Source organism: Myiozetetes cayanensis, unplaced genomic scaffold (assembly GCF_022539395.1).
Source record: "Myiozetetes cayanensis isolate MyiCay16 unplaced genomic scaffold, myiCay2020 scf209, whole genome shotgun sequence".
NCBI classification, from domain to species: Eukaryota; Metazoa; Chordata; class Aves; order Passeriformes; family Tyrannidae; genus Myiozetetes; species Myiozetetes cayanensis.
Genome location: NW_026087422.1, coordinates 58,567 through 71,880, shown reverse-complemented (window position 1 = coordinate 71,880; position 13,314 = coordinate 58,567). Strand labels below are relative to the sequence as shown.

The 13,314-nt window shown below is 64.8% G+C and overlaps 1 protein-coding gene across 1 annotated transcript in view; it reads right to left on the bottom strand.

The window, feature by feature from the left end:
* Window positions 1-1,872: 1,872 nt before the first annotated feature.
* Window positions 1,873-13,314, bottom strand: part of LOC126641376 (otoferlin-like) — a 56,920-nt gene continuing 45,478 nt past the window's right edge. The window contains 14 exon segments of the mRNA XM_050317955.1: window positions 1,873-2,048; window positions 2,081-2,569; window positions 3,146-3,324; window positions 3,773-4,014; window positions 4,726-4,824; window positions 6,255-6,343; window positions 6,719-6,861; window positions 7,514-7,674; window positions 9,487-9,657; window positions 10,296-10,423; window positions 11,090-11,227; window positions 11,327-11,461; window positions 12,198-12,322; window positions 13,062-13,128. Coding sequence (XP_050173912.1) covers window positions 1,992-2,048; window positions 2,081-2,569; window positions 3,146-3,324; window positions 3,773-4,014; window positions 4,726-4,824; window positions 6,255-6,343; window positions 6,719-6,861; window positions 7,514-7,674; window positions 9,487-9,657; window positions 10,296-10,423; window positions 11,090-11,227; window positions 11,327-11,461; window positions 12,198-12,322; window positions 13,062-13,128 — 2,223 coding nt within the window. The 3' untranslated portion in view covers window positions 1,873-1,991.

The window sequence follows — 13,314 nt, the reverse complement described above, 5'->3', positions numbered from 1 at the left end:
GAGCTGGGCACTGCTTGGGGTTCTTGACTGGAATTCCCACTCTCCCAGCCAAGAATTCCTTCCCAGTCTCCCATCTCTCCCTTGCCCTCTGGCAGTGGGAAGCCATTCCCTGTGTCCTGTCCCTCCATGCCTTGTCCCCAGTCCCTCTCCAGCTCTCCTGGAGCCCCTTTAGGCTCTGGAAGGGGCTCTCAGCTCTCCCTGGATCCTTCCCTTCTCCAGGTGAGCCCCCCAGCTCTCCCAGCCTGGCTCCAGAGCAGAGGGGCTCCAGCCCTGGCAGCATCTCCGTGGCCTCCTCTGGGCTGTCTCCCAGCAGCTCCACGTCCTTGTGCTGCTGTTCCCCAGGGCTGGGGCAGCTCTGCAGGGGGGTCTCAGCTGAGGGGGCAGAGGGGCAGGATCCCCCCAGCCCTGCTGCCCACGATCCCTGTGGGACCAGCCCAGGGCACGGGGGGTTCTGGGGGCCGGAGCACGTCCAGCCTCTCACCCTTCAGCACCCCCAAGTCCTTCTCCCCAGGGCTGCTCTCCATCCATTCCACTCCCAGGCTGGGTTTGTGTCTGGAATTGCCCCGATCCAGGAGGAGCACTCGTGATTCCAGCTTCAAGCGAAGCTGCTGAAGGTCTAATGACAGCAACACAAACCGCTGCTTTCTTGGAGGAAAAACCAATAAACCTCCTTTTCCCCCGTCTTTTTCGGTTGTCGGTTAAACGTTTGGAGGAGGAGCCGAGCCCAGGGAAGTGGGAGTTGCCCTGAGAGGCTTGTCCGTGTGATTCAGGTACCGGGATCTGTTGGCACTGACTGTGGGATGGAGCACAAATGCTGTTTTCAGGTGCCTGTTTCTTACACTCCCAGAACTGGTACTGAATGTTTCTTTTATGACAAACCTGTGGCTTGGAGCAGGGATTGCTGCATTTTACATCATGTAAAAATGGACATGTAAAAATATTACTCTCTGAGATAGACACACTCCTCTGCTTAAAATTCCCACAGAATGGCATCGTGGTGCGACACAGCCCTTGGCTGGGGAAGGTGAATCTCATCATGGAATGGTTTGTGTGAGAAGGGACTTTAAAGAACATTTAATTCCCCTCTCGCTGCCGCGGGCAGGGACACCTCCCACCAGCTCGGGTGGCTCCAAGCCAAGACAGTGGCACAGACGCAGCCCTGGGGTCCCTCCTCCCCTCCTCCCCCTCTCCCACGGAGCAGGGACTGGGGTGTCCCTGCCCAACAATCCCCTCTCCCAGGGCACGGGAACTGGGGAGAGGCAGCAGGAAAAGCGGAACAGGACCGGGAAACAAGAGTGCAGATGGAGGGAAGGAGGAGGGAAGGGCTCCTCGGGAAGAGCAGGAGCACCGAGGGTCTCCCCCCACCGCCGGCCCCAGAGCTCCGCAGAGAACCCGGCCGTGACAGCTGGTTTTTATTGTCGGATTTCAACAGCAACAACCTCCAAACAATTCCAGGATGTCCTCGGTTTGTCGGTGGGTGGGGGTCTTGCACACGGGGAGCTGGGAGAGGTGGCTCTTCTCCAGCCGGATATCCTGGGAAAGAGCCCTTTCCCGAATACACACGGCGAGAAAGGCTCAGCCAGGGCTGCAAAGCCTCGGGATTGATCCCAGCCCCAGCCAGGGCTGCACAGCCTCGGGATTGATCCCAGCCAGGGCTGCACAGCTTCGGGATTGATCCCAGCCCCAGCCAGTAGGGCTTCACAGCCTCGGGATTGATCCCAGCCCCAGGCAGGGCTGCACAGCCTCGGGATTGATCCCAGCCAGGGCTGCACAGCCTCGGGATTGATCCCAGCCAGGGCTTCACAGCCTCGGGATTGATCCCAGCCAGGGCTGCACAGCCTCGGATTGATCCCAGCCAGGGCTGCACAGCCTCGGGATTGATCCCAGCCCCAGGCAGGGCTGCACAGCCTCGGGATTGATCCCAGCCAGGGCTGCACAGCCTCGGGATTGATCCCAGCCAGGGCTGCACAGCCTCGGGATTGATCCCAGCCCTAGCCAGGGCTGCACAGCCTCGGGATTGATCCCAGCCCCAGCCAGGGCTGCACAGCCTCGGGATTGATCCCAGCCAGGGCTGCACAGCCTCGGGATTGATCCCAGCCCCAGCCAGGGCTGCACAGCCTCGGGATTGATCCCAGCCCCACACCCCTGGGAGTGGAGCCTGAAGGGCACCAGAGGAGGACTGAAGGAGAGGGCCCAGCAGCAGCAGCAGCAGCAGCAGGGAGGAGATGATGCCCCCCGAGCTGCCCAGGGCTGTGGGGAGGAGATGATGCCCCCTGAGCTGCCCAGGGCTGTGGGGAGGAGATGATGCCCCCCGAGCTGCCCAGGGCTGTGGGGAGGAGAAGGCCGTGGAGCCCGGCAGGGCTGGGAGGTGGGAGAGGCTCCGGTCCCTCAGGCTCCCAGCAGCTTCTTGACCATGTAGCCCGGCATGCTGTAGAGGAACAGGGCGACCATGACGAGCAGCAGCAGGGCCAGCACGATCTTGATGATGAGCCACTTGTAGCGGGTGCAGATGAGGTACTTGATGGACTTGAGCGGGTTCAGGAACCAGATGAAGGACGTGTCCGGCCGGCTGCCGGGCAAGCGAGGGGTTATTCCAGAACCAGAGTTATTCCCACACTTCCCTGTGTGCCCAGTCCCTCTCCAGCTCTCCTGGAGCCCCTTTAGGCTCTGCAAGGGGCTCTGAGGTCTCCCTGGATCCTTCCCTTCTCCAGGTGAACCCTCCCAGCTCTCCCAGCCTGGCTCCAGAGCAGAGGGGCTCCAGCCCTGGAGCAGCTCCGTGTCCCCCTCTGGACTCCTTCCCAAGGCCCCAGAGCCCCAGCACTCCAGGGGGACAGGAGCCCAGCCCCCCGGGGAGCTGCTGCACGGAGGGGTCTCCCACTCACTTGGGTTTCTCCAGGGGATCAGGCTCGTTCCGAGCCAGCCCAGCGGGGGATTTCTCGGCCTCCTCGGCCGTCAGGAGGTGCAGCTCAGCCTCCACTTTGCCCTGCAGGGAGCCCAGAGCTGTGCTGAGACCCCGGGCCACGCTGCCACCTCAGCCCCCAGCTCGTGGAGACAGAGGGGCCCTGAGGGGATGCAGTGCTGGGGGGGTGCAGGTGTCTGCAGGGAGGGCAGGAGTGACCCCCCCCGGGGCGCAGAACCCCCTTACCGTGACCTCCAGCTCGTCATTCTCGTCCCTGGCCACGAAGGGCCACCAGCCCTTCACCCTCTTCTGCTTGAAGATGGAGATCATGGGCAGCTCGGCCTCCTTGGTCACCATCTCCAGGCTGCACTGCTTGGACGTCTTGGCCCCCCGGGGGAAGCGGTTCAGGTCCAGCTCGATGGCCCCTGCCCGGGCACAGGGGGGCACGGGGCTTGGCACCCCCAAAACGCTGCACGGGGGCTGCCCCAGCAGCTCCCGCCCCGGGGAGGAGCTCTGGGCCAGCCCTGGGAGCCAGCAGGGCTCCCAGAATCCCGGGATCAGCCGGGTTGGAAAAACCCTCCCAGTTCATGGATCCCCCCCCGCCGTGTCCCATCCCCACCCTGTCCCCCAGCCCAGAGCACTGAGTGCCACGGCCAGGCCTGCCTGGGACACCTCCAGGGCTGGGCACTCCAAACCTCCCTGGGCAGCCCCTGCCAGTGCCTGACCACCCTTTCCAGGGACAAATTCCTCCTGATCCCTCCGATCCCTCAGCCCACGCATCCAGCCTGTCCCCATCCCTCTGATCCCTCCCCTCCCCGCCCCTTCTCCCCCTCTCCCCTCCCTCCCTCCCTCCCGTCCCCCGCCGGGGCTCACCCAGGAAATCGTCGGCCGAGAAGTGATCGGCGTCCCAGACCTGCAGGGTGAGCCGGGCCGGGATCTTGTACTCGGTCTCGTCCCAGGAGAACATGGACTCCTTCTTGGAGATGACGATCTTCTCCTCGGCCATCAGGTAGTCGAAGGGGAAGATGTACCTCCAGTTGAAGTTGCCCTCCCCGGTGAGCGAGTGGTAGTGGACATCGGTGTCCTGCTTGTCCTCCTGCTGACCCTTCAGCCACCTGCGGGGCCGGAGGGGCGAGGGGGGACACGGGTCACGGGGGGCAGGGCCACCATGTGCCTGCAGCCAGGACTGGGGTACCCGGGTCATGGGGGGCAGGACCACCATGTGCCTGCAGCCAGGGGTCCCCAGGACCAGGGGGACACGGGTTATGGGGGGCAGGACCACCCTGTGCCTGCAGCCAGGGGGTCCCCAGGACCGGGGGGACACAGGAGAGGGGGGCAGGGCCACCCTGTCCCTGCAGCAGGGGGTCCCCAGGACAGAGGGGACACAGGAGAGGGGAGCAAAAGGGGCTGCTCCAGGCACTGCAGCGGCGTCTCCGAGGGGCACCACGCTGGGCTCAGGGGCCGGGGGGCACAGGGAGGTTTGGGAGAAGGAGATGCAGAGGGGTTGTCTGGGGGCAGGGAGGTGTTAAGGAGCTGGACGGGAGCTGGGAGCGCTGCTGGAGCAGAGCAGGCTGGAAAGGGGCTCACAGGAGAGCTGGAGAGGGACTGGGGACAAGGGATGGAGGGACAGGACACAGGGAATGGCTTCCCACTGGGAAAGGGGAGATCTGGGTGGGAGATTGGGAAGGGATTCCCGGCTGGGAGGGTGGGGAGGGGCCGGGCTGGAATTCCCAGGGAAGCTGTGGCTGCCCCTGGATCCCTGGAGTGTCCCGGGCCGGGCTGGATCCCCTGGGACAGCGGGAGGTGGGAGGTGCCAGGGCACCCACCCCCTGACGAAGATGTCGCTGGACTTCTCGCCGGTGAAGTAGTCGTCGTCCTCCAGGATCACCTCGTCCGTGTTCCACACGATCACCCGCAGCTCGTACCTGGCAGAGGGAAGGGGAAATCCAGGAGAGGGGCAGGGAGGGGAGCAGGGGGAGCTGCCAGAAAGGAGGGACAGGCACCGGGATCTCACAGGGCTCAACCGAGGGGTCGTGAGGGAAGGAACAGGAGGGGATCTCGACCAGGGAGGTGATGGGAGGGATGGAACTGTTCTCATGGAGCCAGGCTGGGAGAGCTGGGAATGTTCAGGTGGAGAAGGGAAGGATCCAGGGAGAGCTTGGAGAGGGACTGGGGACAAGGATGGAGGGACAGGACACAGGGAATGGCTTCCCACTGCCAGAGGGCAGGGACAGATGGGAGATTGGGAAGGGATTCCTGGCTGGGAGGGTGGGGAGGGGCTGGGCTGGAATTCCCAGGGAAGCTGTGGCTGCCCCTGGATCCCTGGAGTGTCCCAGGCCGGGTTGGATCCCCTGGGACAGCGGGAGGTGTCCCTGCCCGTGGCAGGGGGTTGGAATTAAATGATCTTTAAGGTCCCTTTGACTCCGAAGCATTCCCTGATTCCATGAGCTGTCTGGGATCTCGGATCAGCCTGGGCAGGGGGAGCAGAGCAGCTCGGGCAGCTTTCCCTCCTCTGCTCTGAACCTCTGCAGGGCCCCAGCCAAGGCTCCCGGGGACAGCCCAGGCTGGGCTTTGGGGAGGTTTTGGCTCTGCAGAACAACCGGGGTGCGGCTCTTTCCCTTCCCCCGAGGGCTGGGTGTGCCTCCCTCCTGTCACCTCCTCCTGCCACCTCCCCCTGCCCCTCCCCTCTGCACCCAAAGCGGGATCTTGTCCCGGGCTCTGCCCCTCCGGCACCTCCAGCTGGGAGCCAGGGACGTTCTCCCTGCCTGGAATGCACAGCAGACTCCCACCAGCATTCCCAGTGTTCCCTGTATGCCAGGGCAGCGGGAAAGGGGGCACAGGGGCCGAGCCCGGCAGGGTAAGGCAGGACTGGGAGGGATTCTGAGAGAAGAAAGGTCTTTCTTCCCAGCTCTGAAGGAGTTGGGAGAGGGCAGGGAAGGGCTCTTTGTGCACTGCCTGAGCCTGCTCTGCCCTGCTTGGGATGGCCAGCTCCGTCCTGCAGCCTCCAGTGCCCTGGTTCTGCCCATCACCTCCTGGAAAAGCCCCGTCCGAACTCCCTGGAATGCCGTGCCCTGGGATGACCCCACCCGTGCCCGGGACAGGGTCAGGGCTGGGCCCTCCGCCCTGCTGGGAGTGGTTGGATTTCCCGGGCTGGAAAGATGGGGGAGCTGCAGGGAGGGCGTGGAAGAGGCGGGGCAGCACCCTGGGAGCAGCTCTGGAAGGGGGGGAAGGCACCCCGGGATCTCTGGGATCCGGGGAAGGCACCCAGCCCTGGGATCTCTGGGATCCGGGGAAGGCACCCAGCCCTGGGATCTCTGGGGTCTGGGCTCCACCCCCAGCTCCCTGCTATCCTTACTTCTTGGGTTTCCTGGGAGAGATGTCGATGGCGGGGCCGGGCGCCGGCATGTCCATGGGGAACATGTCCACCCACATCTCCAGGCGCCCCTGCAGGGGGAGGGAGAGGGGGGCAGTCAGCTCAGCCAGCTCTCCTCGGCCCCCCGAGCCCCCTCCCCACCTGCAGCCACCTCCCCCCAGCTCCTCCTGCCCCCCAAGGTCCCTCTGGCCAGGCCAGATGTGGGGCAGGGCCTGCAGGGTGAACCCCCAGATGTGGGGCAGGGTCTGCAGTGCTGAACCCTCTAAATATGGGGCAGGGCCAGTCTGTCCCCCGGCCCCCCTTGCCCCAGGACCTGCTCGATGCCCAGGTTGTTCTGTCCCCCTGTCCCTGCTGTCCCCCTGTCCCCATTACCTGCTCGATGCCCGGTCTGTCCCCCTGTCCCCATTACCTGCTCGATGCCCGGTCTGTCCCCCCGGCCCCATTACCTGCTCGATGCCGGGTTTGTCGGGGTTGAGCAGGGGCCGTGTCTCGACGTGCTCGGGGACGAGGCGGCAGCCGGCGCGGGGCACGTCCTGCCAGTGCCGCAGGGCCACCAGTGCCACCGGCTCCTCCGACGCCTTCTTCTGGCCTGGGGGGCACGGCGGGGCCTGCAGAGCCGGCGGGGGCACAGCGGGGACCCCCCTGCCCCCAGCCCTGCTCTGGCTCCTGGGGGATGCTCTGTCCTGCAGCCAGCGCTGCCTCACTCCCTCTCCTTCTCCCCTCTCCATCCCTCCATCTCTCCAGATCCCACCCCAGCCTGTGCTTTCTCGGTCTGACTCTTCTCCTTCTCCATCCCTCCACCTCTCCACATCCCCTCCCCAGGCTGTGCTTTCCCAGTCTGAACCAGTTCCACGTCCATTCACGTGTTCTCCTCCTCTTCTTCAGCCCCGACCCCCCTCCCTCTTTCCTTTGGGCACACATTGGGGTGCTCTGCACCCCTCTCTCCCCCAGTTTGGGGGTGCAGTTCCATGGGGAGCAGCTTCCCGAGCCCTGGGAATGCCGGGGGGAGGTGTCTGCCCTGCTCCCTGGGCGTTCCCTGCCGGGAGGAGGCTCCAGGGGCAGCCCTGGTGGTGCTGAGGGCACCTCGGGGGGGTTGGACCGGGGGGATCGGGCTGGACAAACCTTCCGAGGTCCCTCCCAGCCCAAACCTCACTGTGGTCCCAGCCGTGGCTGCATTCCTGGCTGACGAGGGGACACCCCCGGCCCCGCTGCCCCCCCAGCCCTCATCCACAGGGTCCTACCGTTCTCATCCTCGATCTCCGCGGGGCCGGTGAAGACCCTGTTGGCCACTCTGACCCTCCCCGCCGGCCCGAAGTGCGGCCCGTCCACCTTGCCCTCCTTGCACAGCTTGGACAGGATCTGGGAGGGCTTCATGGGGTCCCTCCAGGCGTTGTAGCCGTGCCTGTGACCGGGGGGGTGGGGTGGAGAACGAGCTCAGCCGGGCGGGATTCGCAGCCTTTTCACGCCCCTTTCACGCCCCTTTCCCGGCCGAGCCCACCGGGATTGCCGGGGAAAAGGATCTGGGGCAGCAAACGGGACCCCTCAGAGCAGACCGGGATCCTCCTGCCCCCGCCCCACAAACACCCCGACTCAGCCAGGGCGTCCCACTTGATTCCTGATTTTCAGGATCGTTCCTTGGGCCCCTTTGGCTGCAGTTTCACCTCTTCCCACTCCCCCAGCGCTTCCCACCCCGGATCCCGGCAACCCCCTCCCCTCCCCGCTGTGCTGCTCCCAACCCCTGTCTGGGGTGGGACAGCACGGACTCCTCCTTTCCTCCCTGCCCTGGGCAGGGGGGCTGGACTGGGGGACCCTTAAAGGTCCTTCCCAACCCAAATCCTCCTGTGGCGGGCGGGAAGTGAAGGGGGGAGGAGGCTCCGGCAGGCTCGGGGAGCGGAGGGGAGGAGGTGGGAGCAGGAGGCAGGAAAAGCTCTGGAAGGTGAGGAGGTGGGAGCAGGAGGCAGGAAAAGCTCTGGAAGGTGAGGAGGTGGGAGCAGGAGGCAGGAAAAGCTCTGGAAGGTGAGGAGGTGAGTGCAGGAGGCAGGGAGGGTCTGGAAGGTGAGGAAGATACAGGAGGCAGGATGGGCAGGGAGGGTCTGGAAGGTGAGACAGGGGTGGGTGCAGGAGGCAGGAAAAGCTCAGGAAGGTGAGGCAGAAGAAGGAGCAGGGGGCAGGAAAAGCTCAGGAAGGTGAGGCAGAGGAGGATGCAGGGGCAGGAAGAGCTCAGGAAGGTGAGGCAGAGGAGGGTGCAGGGGGCAGGGAAAGCTCAGGAAGGTGAGGCAGAGGAGGTTGCAGGGGCAGGAAAGCTGTGGAAGGTGAGGCAGAGGAGGATGCAGAGGGCAGGGAAAGCTCAGGAGGTGAAGAAGAGGGAGGGTGCAGAGGGGCAGGGATAGGCTGCAGGAAGGTGAAGCAGAAGAAGGTGCAGGGGGCAGGATGGGCAGGAAGGTGAGGCAGAGGAGGGTGCAGGGGGCAGGAAAGCTGTGGAAGGTGAGGCAGAGGAGGGTACAGGAGGCAGGGAGGGTCTGGAAGGTGAAGCAGAAGAAGGTGCAGGGGGCAGGATGGGCAGGAAGGTGAAGCAGAAGAAGGTGCAGGGGGCAGGAAAAGCTGTGGAAGGTGAGGCAGAGGAGGGTGCAGGAGGCAGGATGGGCAGGAAGGTGAGACAGGATGGATGCAGGGGGCAGGGAAAGCTCAGGAAGGGGAGGCAGAGGAGGATGCAGGGGGCAGGGAAAGCTCAGGAAGGTGAGGCAGAGGAGGATGCAGGGGGCAGGGAAAGCTCAGGAAGGTGAGGCAGAGGAGGGTGCAGGGGGCAGGAAAGCTGTGGAAGGTGAGGCAGAGGAGGGTGCAGGGGGCAGGGAAAGCTCAGGAAGGTGAGGCAGAGGAGGGGGCAGGGGGCAGGGAAAGCTCAGGAAGGTGAGGCAGAGGAGGGTGCAGGAGGCAGGGAGGGTCTGGAAGGTGAGGCAGAGGAGGATGCAGGGGGCAGGGAAAGCTCAGGAAGGGGAGGCAGAGGAGGATGCAGGGGGCAGGGAAAGCTCAGGAAGGTGAAGCAGAAGAAGGTGCAGGGGGCAGGGAAAGCTCAGGAAGGTGAGGCAGAGGAAGGTGCAGGGGGCAGGGAGGGTCTGGAAGGTGAGGCAGAGGAGGAGCAGGGGGCAGGAAAGCTGTGGAAGGTGAGGCAGAGGAGGATGCAGGGGGCAGGCAGGGCGGGGCGGGCGTGCCCTACGTGGAGTAGGTGTGTGCCAGCCCGCAGGTGGCGCGGTGCTTGCTGTAGTAGCGGTTCTCCAGGTCGATCTTGGTCTCCCCGATGAGGTCGTCGGTGCCCACCAGGTCCCAGTCGTACACGGCCACCGTCAGCATGGACTCCATGGGGAAGGTGGCCTCGATGTCGAAGGACCTGGCACGGGGAGGGGGGGTCAGGAAAAGCTGCTGCAGGGTCTGGCTGCCCCCCCAGAGCAGGGGAGGGGGGTTCCTTAACTCAGTCTCTGCCCGGGCTGTGCCAGACCCCCCAGCCCAGCACGGGGGGTGGCCTGTCCTGGGGGTCTCAGCAGCCCCGAAACGAAGATTTTGTGCCTTCCTTTTCACTCAGATTTAGGTCTGAGGGTTCCTAAAGGAGGGATTTTTAAACTGGAAGTCTCCTAAACACCCAGAACTACCTCGACCATGGGCGGGCAAAGAAGGACACCCCGCAAGGAGGGACCCCCAACCTGCTCCCCAGGGCAGTTCTGTGGGGTGAGTCCCGCTCTTCCAGCTGGAGCAGCAGCCCTGGGACAGCTCAGGAGCAGCTCCAGGGGCTGGAGTGAGTCTGGGACAGCCCAGGAGGGGCTCAGGGCTGGGCTCAGGATCAGCTCCAGGGGCTGGAGTGAGTCTGGGACAGCCCAGGAGGGGCTCAGAGCTGGGCTCAGGATCAGCTCCAGGGGCTGGAGTGAGTCTGGGACAGCCCAGGAGGGGCTCAGGGCTGGGCTCAGGGCTGGGCTCAGGATCAGCTCCCCAAGGCCAGGCCCAGACAGAGGTGCCAGGGCTGGGCCAACTCACTTGCCAAAGACGGGGTTGAGCTGCTTGGAGATGTAGTTCTCCTTGTCCCTGATGTCTGTCTTGCCCAGCCTGATGGCGATGTAGGGGTCGGCTTTGCCGTTGATGTCGGCCGGGTGAAGGTCGGTGGCCTGGGGGGGACACAGGGGACAGGGCAGGGCTCGGGGGTGGCCCCTTCTCCAGCCCTGGGGACCCCTGCCCTGGCCTGGCTGCTCCAGTGCCCCTGGGTGGGGTGTTTGGGGTGAAAAGGGGGGGCTGTTCCTGCCTGCTGTTGATGCCTGTCCCTGTCAGGGGGAGGTCAGGCCTGACTGTGTCCCCTCCCTGACACCACCACGCTCTCCTCTGGCATCCTCTGTGCCAGCACAGGGAAGGGTTCCTGGGATCACATCCCTTATCCCAGCACGTGGAAGGGTTCCTGGGATCACACCCCCTGTCCCAGCACATGGAAGGATTCCTGGGATCACACCCCTTGTCCCAGCCCATGGAAGGTTCCCTGGGATCACCTCCTCTCCCAGCCCATGGAAGGTTCCCTGGGATCCCAGTCTGTCCCAGCACATGGATAAGCACATGGAAGGGTTCCTGGGATCACACTCCCTGTTCCAGCACATGGAAGGGTTCCTGGGATCACACCCCCCATCCTAGCACATGGAAGGGATCATCCCCCCCAGCCCATGGAAGGTTCCCTGGGATCACAGTCTGTCCCAGCACATGGATGAGCACATGGAAGGATTCCTGGGATCACCTCCTCTCCCAGCCCATGGAAGGTTCCCTGGGATCCCCCCGTGCCGCCCCCTCACCCTGACGACGTAGACCCTGACGAGGACGGTGACGGGGTCGTTGCTGGGGATGCCCTGGAACATCCCGGCCGCGGGGTCGTGTCCGGCCTCCCTGGCCACGTCCTCGGGCAGCGGCACTTTGTACACGCACAGGGAGCCCTGGAGCGGGGCAGGGCCCTCAGTGCCGCTGCCCAGGGGGCACAGAGCCCCCAGGGATGGGGGTCCCACCCCTCATCCCCTGCTGGGGGCTGCACTCACCTTGAACCTGCCCACGATCCGCTCCTCCTCCGTGGCCGTGTCCTCGTCGTCGCCGATCTTGCCCCGCAGCAGGTTGAAGGTGTGCAGCCAGTCCTCAAAGCCGTCAAACTCCGACTCCAGCTCCTTGTTGAACACCTGGGACGGGAGGGAGGGAGGGGAAAAGAGGGAGGAAACTGGGTTTAACAAAAAAAAAAAAACCAAACCACCAAACAGTGAGGAAAAGGTACAGTGAGCTCTCAGGGGAGCACTCAGACAGGGGAGCACTGTCAGCAAGGAACAAGGGCCAGGAGGAGAGGGAACGGCCTCCAGCTGGGCCAGGGGAGGGGCAGGGGGGACATCAGGAGGGATTTGTCCCTGGAAAGGGTGGTCAGGCACTGGCAGGGGCTGCCCAGGGAGGTTTGGAGTGCCCAGCCCTGGAGGTGTCCCAGGCAGGCACTCAGTGCTCTGGGCTGGGGGACAAGGTGGGGATGGGGCACAGGGGGGATCCATGGGCTGGGAGGGCTTTTCCAGCCTCGGTGATCCCGGGATTCTGTGAACATGGACACCCAATTCCCACAGGCTACGTGAATCCTAATAAGTCCTCGGGATCACCAAACCAGAGCCCAGCCCTGCCCCAAATCCAGGCTGGAATTCTGTGTCCCCTTCCAGGGGCGACACATCCCAGCTGCCCCAGGGATGAGCCTGCCCAGGGCACCCCCTTCCCTGCCAAGCCTGTGACCTCCCACTGCCCCAAACCCTGCAGAGAGGGTGCCAATCCTCGTCCCAGGGCACAGCCCCAGCTGGGATGTCCCAGGGCACACCTCCCCCAGGATTAGGGGGTGTCCTTGGAAGCAGAGGAGCCTTCCCTGCACCCTCCCCACCACACACACACCTTCAGCTCCTCAACCTTCTGCTTGCTCTTCCTCTCAGGGAGCTCGGGGGCCGCCTGCTGCTTCTTCTTCTTGTCCTCCTTGGGTGCCTTGGGCTTGTCCTTGTGCTTGGCCTGAGCCTTGGAGCCTTTGGGGGGGAAGAGGAGTGCCCAGGTTGGGGGTCTGAGCCCTGGGGGAGCGTCAGGGAGGCAGAGATGGGGGGTGAGGGGGGTGTGGGGGAGACAGGGAGGGGGCACTCGGGAACCCTGCCCCTCCTCTGACAGCTTTCCTGGGGCTGGGCAGTGCCAGGGGGGATGGACTGGCCTGGCGTGGAAGGAGGGAGGAAGGGGAGAGCCAGGGGAAGTGGATCCTTCTCAGGAGACAGAAAGAAAACACGAGGTGGGGGACATGGGACATCCCCGGCTGGGAGAGCAAAGCTGGGAGAACCCGCTCAGAGCTGTCCCCCCGATCCCTCCCTCCTGCCCTGCTCACCCTCTGCAACCTCTGGGATCCCCCGATCCCTCCCTCCTGCCCTGCTCACCCTCTCCAACCTCCAGGAGGAATCCTGGATCCCCTGATCCCTCCCTCCTGCCCTGCTCACCCTCTGCAACCTCCGGGATCCCCCGATCCCCCTCCTGCCCTGCTCACCCTCTCCAAGCGCCGGGAAGATCCTGGATCCCCCCGATCCCCCCCTCCTGCCCTGCTCACCCTCTGCAACCTCCGGGAGGAATCCTGGATCCCCCGATCCCTCCCTCCTGCCCTGCTCACACTCTCCAAGCCCCGGGAAGGATCCTGGATCCCCCCATCCCTCCCTCCTGCCCTGCTCACCCTCTCCAAGCCCCGGGAAGGATCCTGGTCCCCCCATCCCTCCCTCCTGCCCTGCTCACCCTCTCCAATCTCCATCTCCTCCTTCTCCTCTGCGTCTGCCGCCGCCGCCTCCTGCTGCCGGAGTTGCTGGGGGAGGAGGGAAACCACTGGATATCGGGAACGGCCCCCTCCTGGAAAAGCTGCCCCGGGGCAGGGGTGGAGTGCCCGCCCCTGGAGGGGCTCCAGAGCCCCGCGGGGGGGTGGCACTTGGGGACACGGGTGGCCTGGGCGGTTTGGGCTCCATCTCGGAGGGCTTTTCCAGCCGTTCCAGGA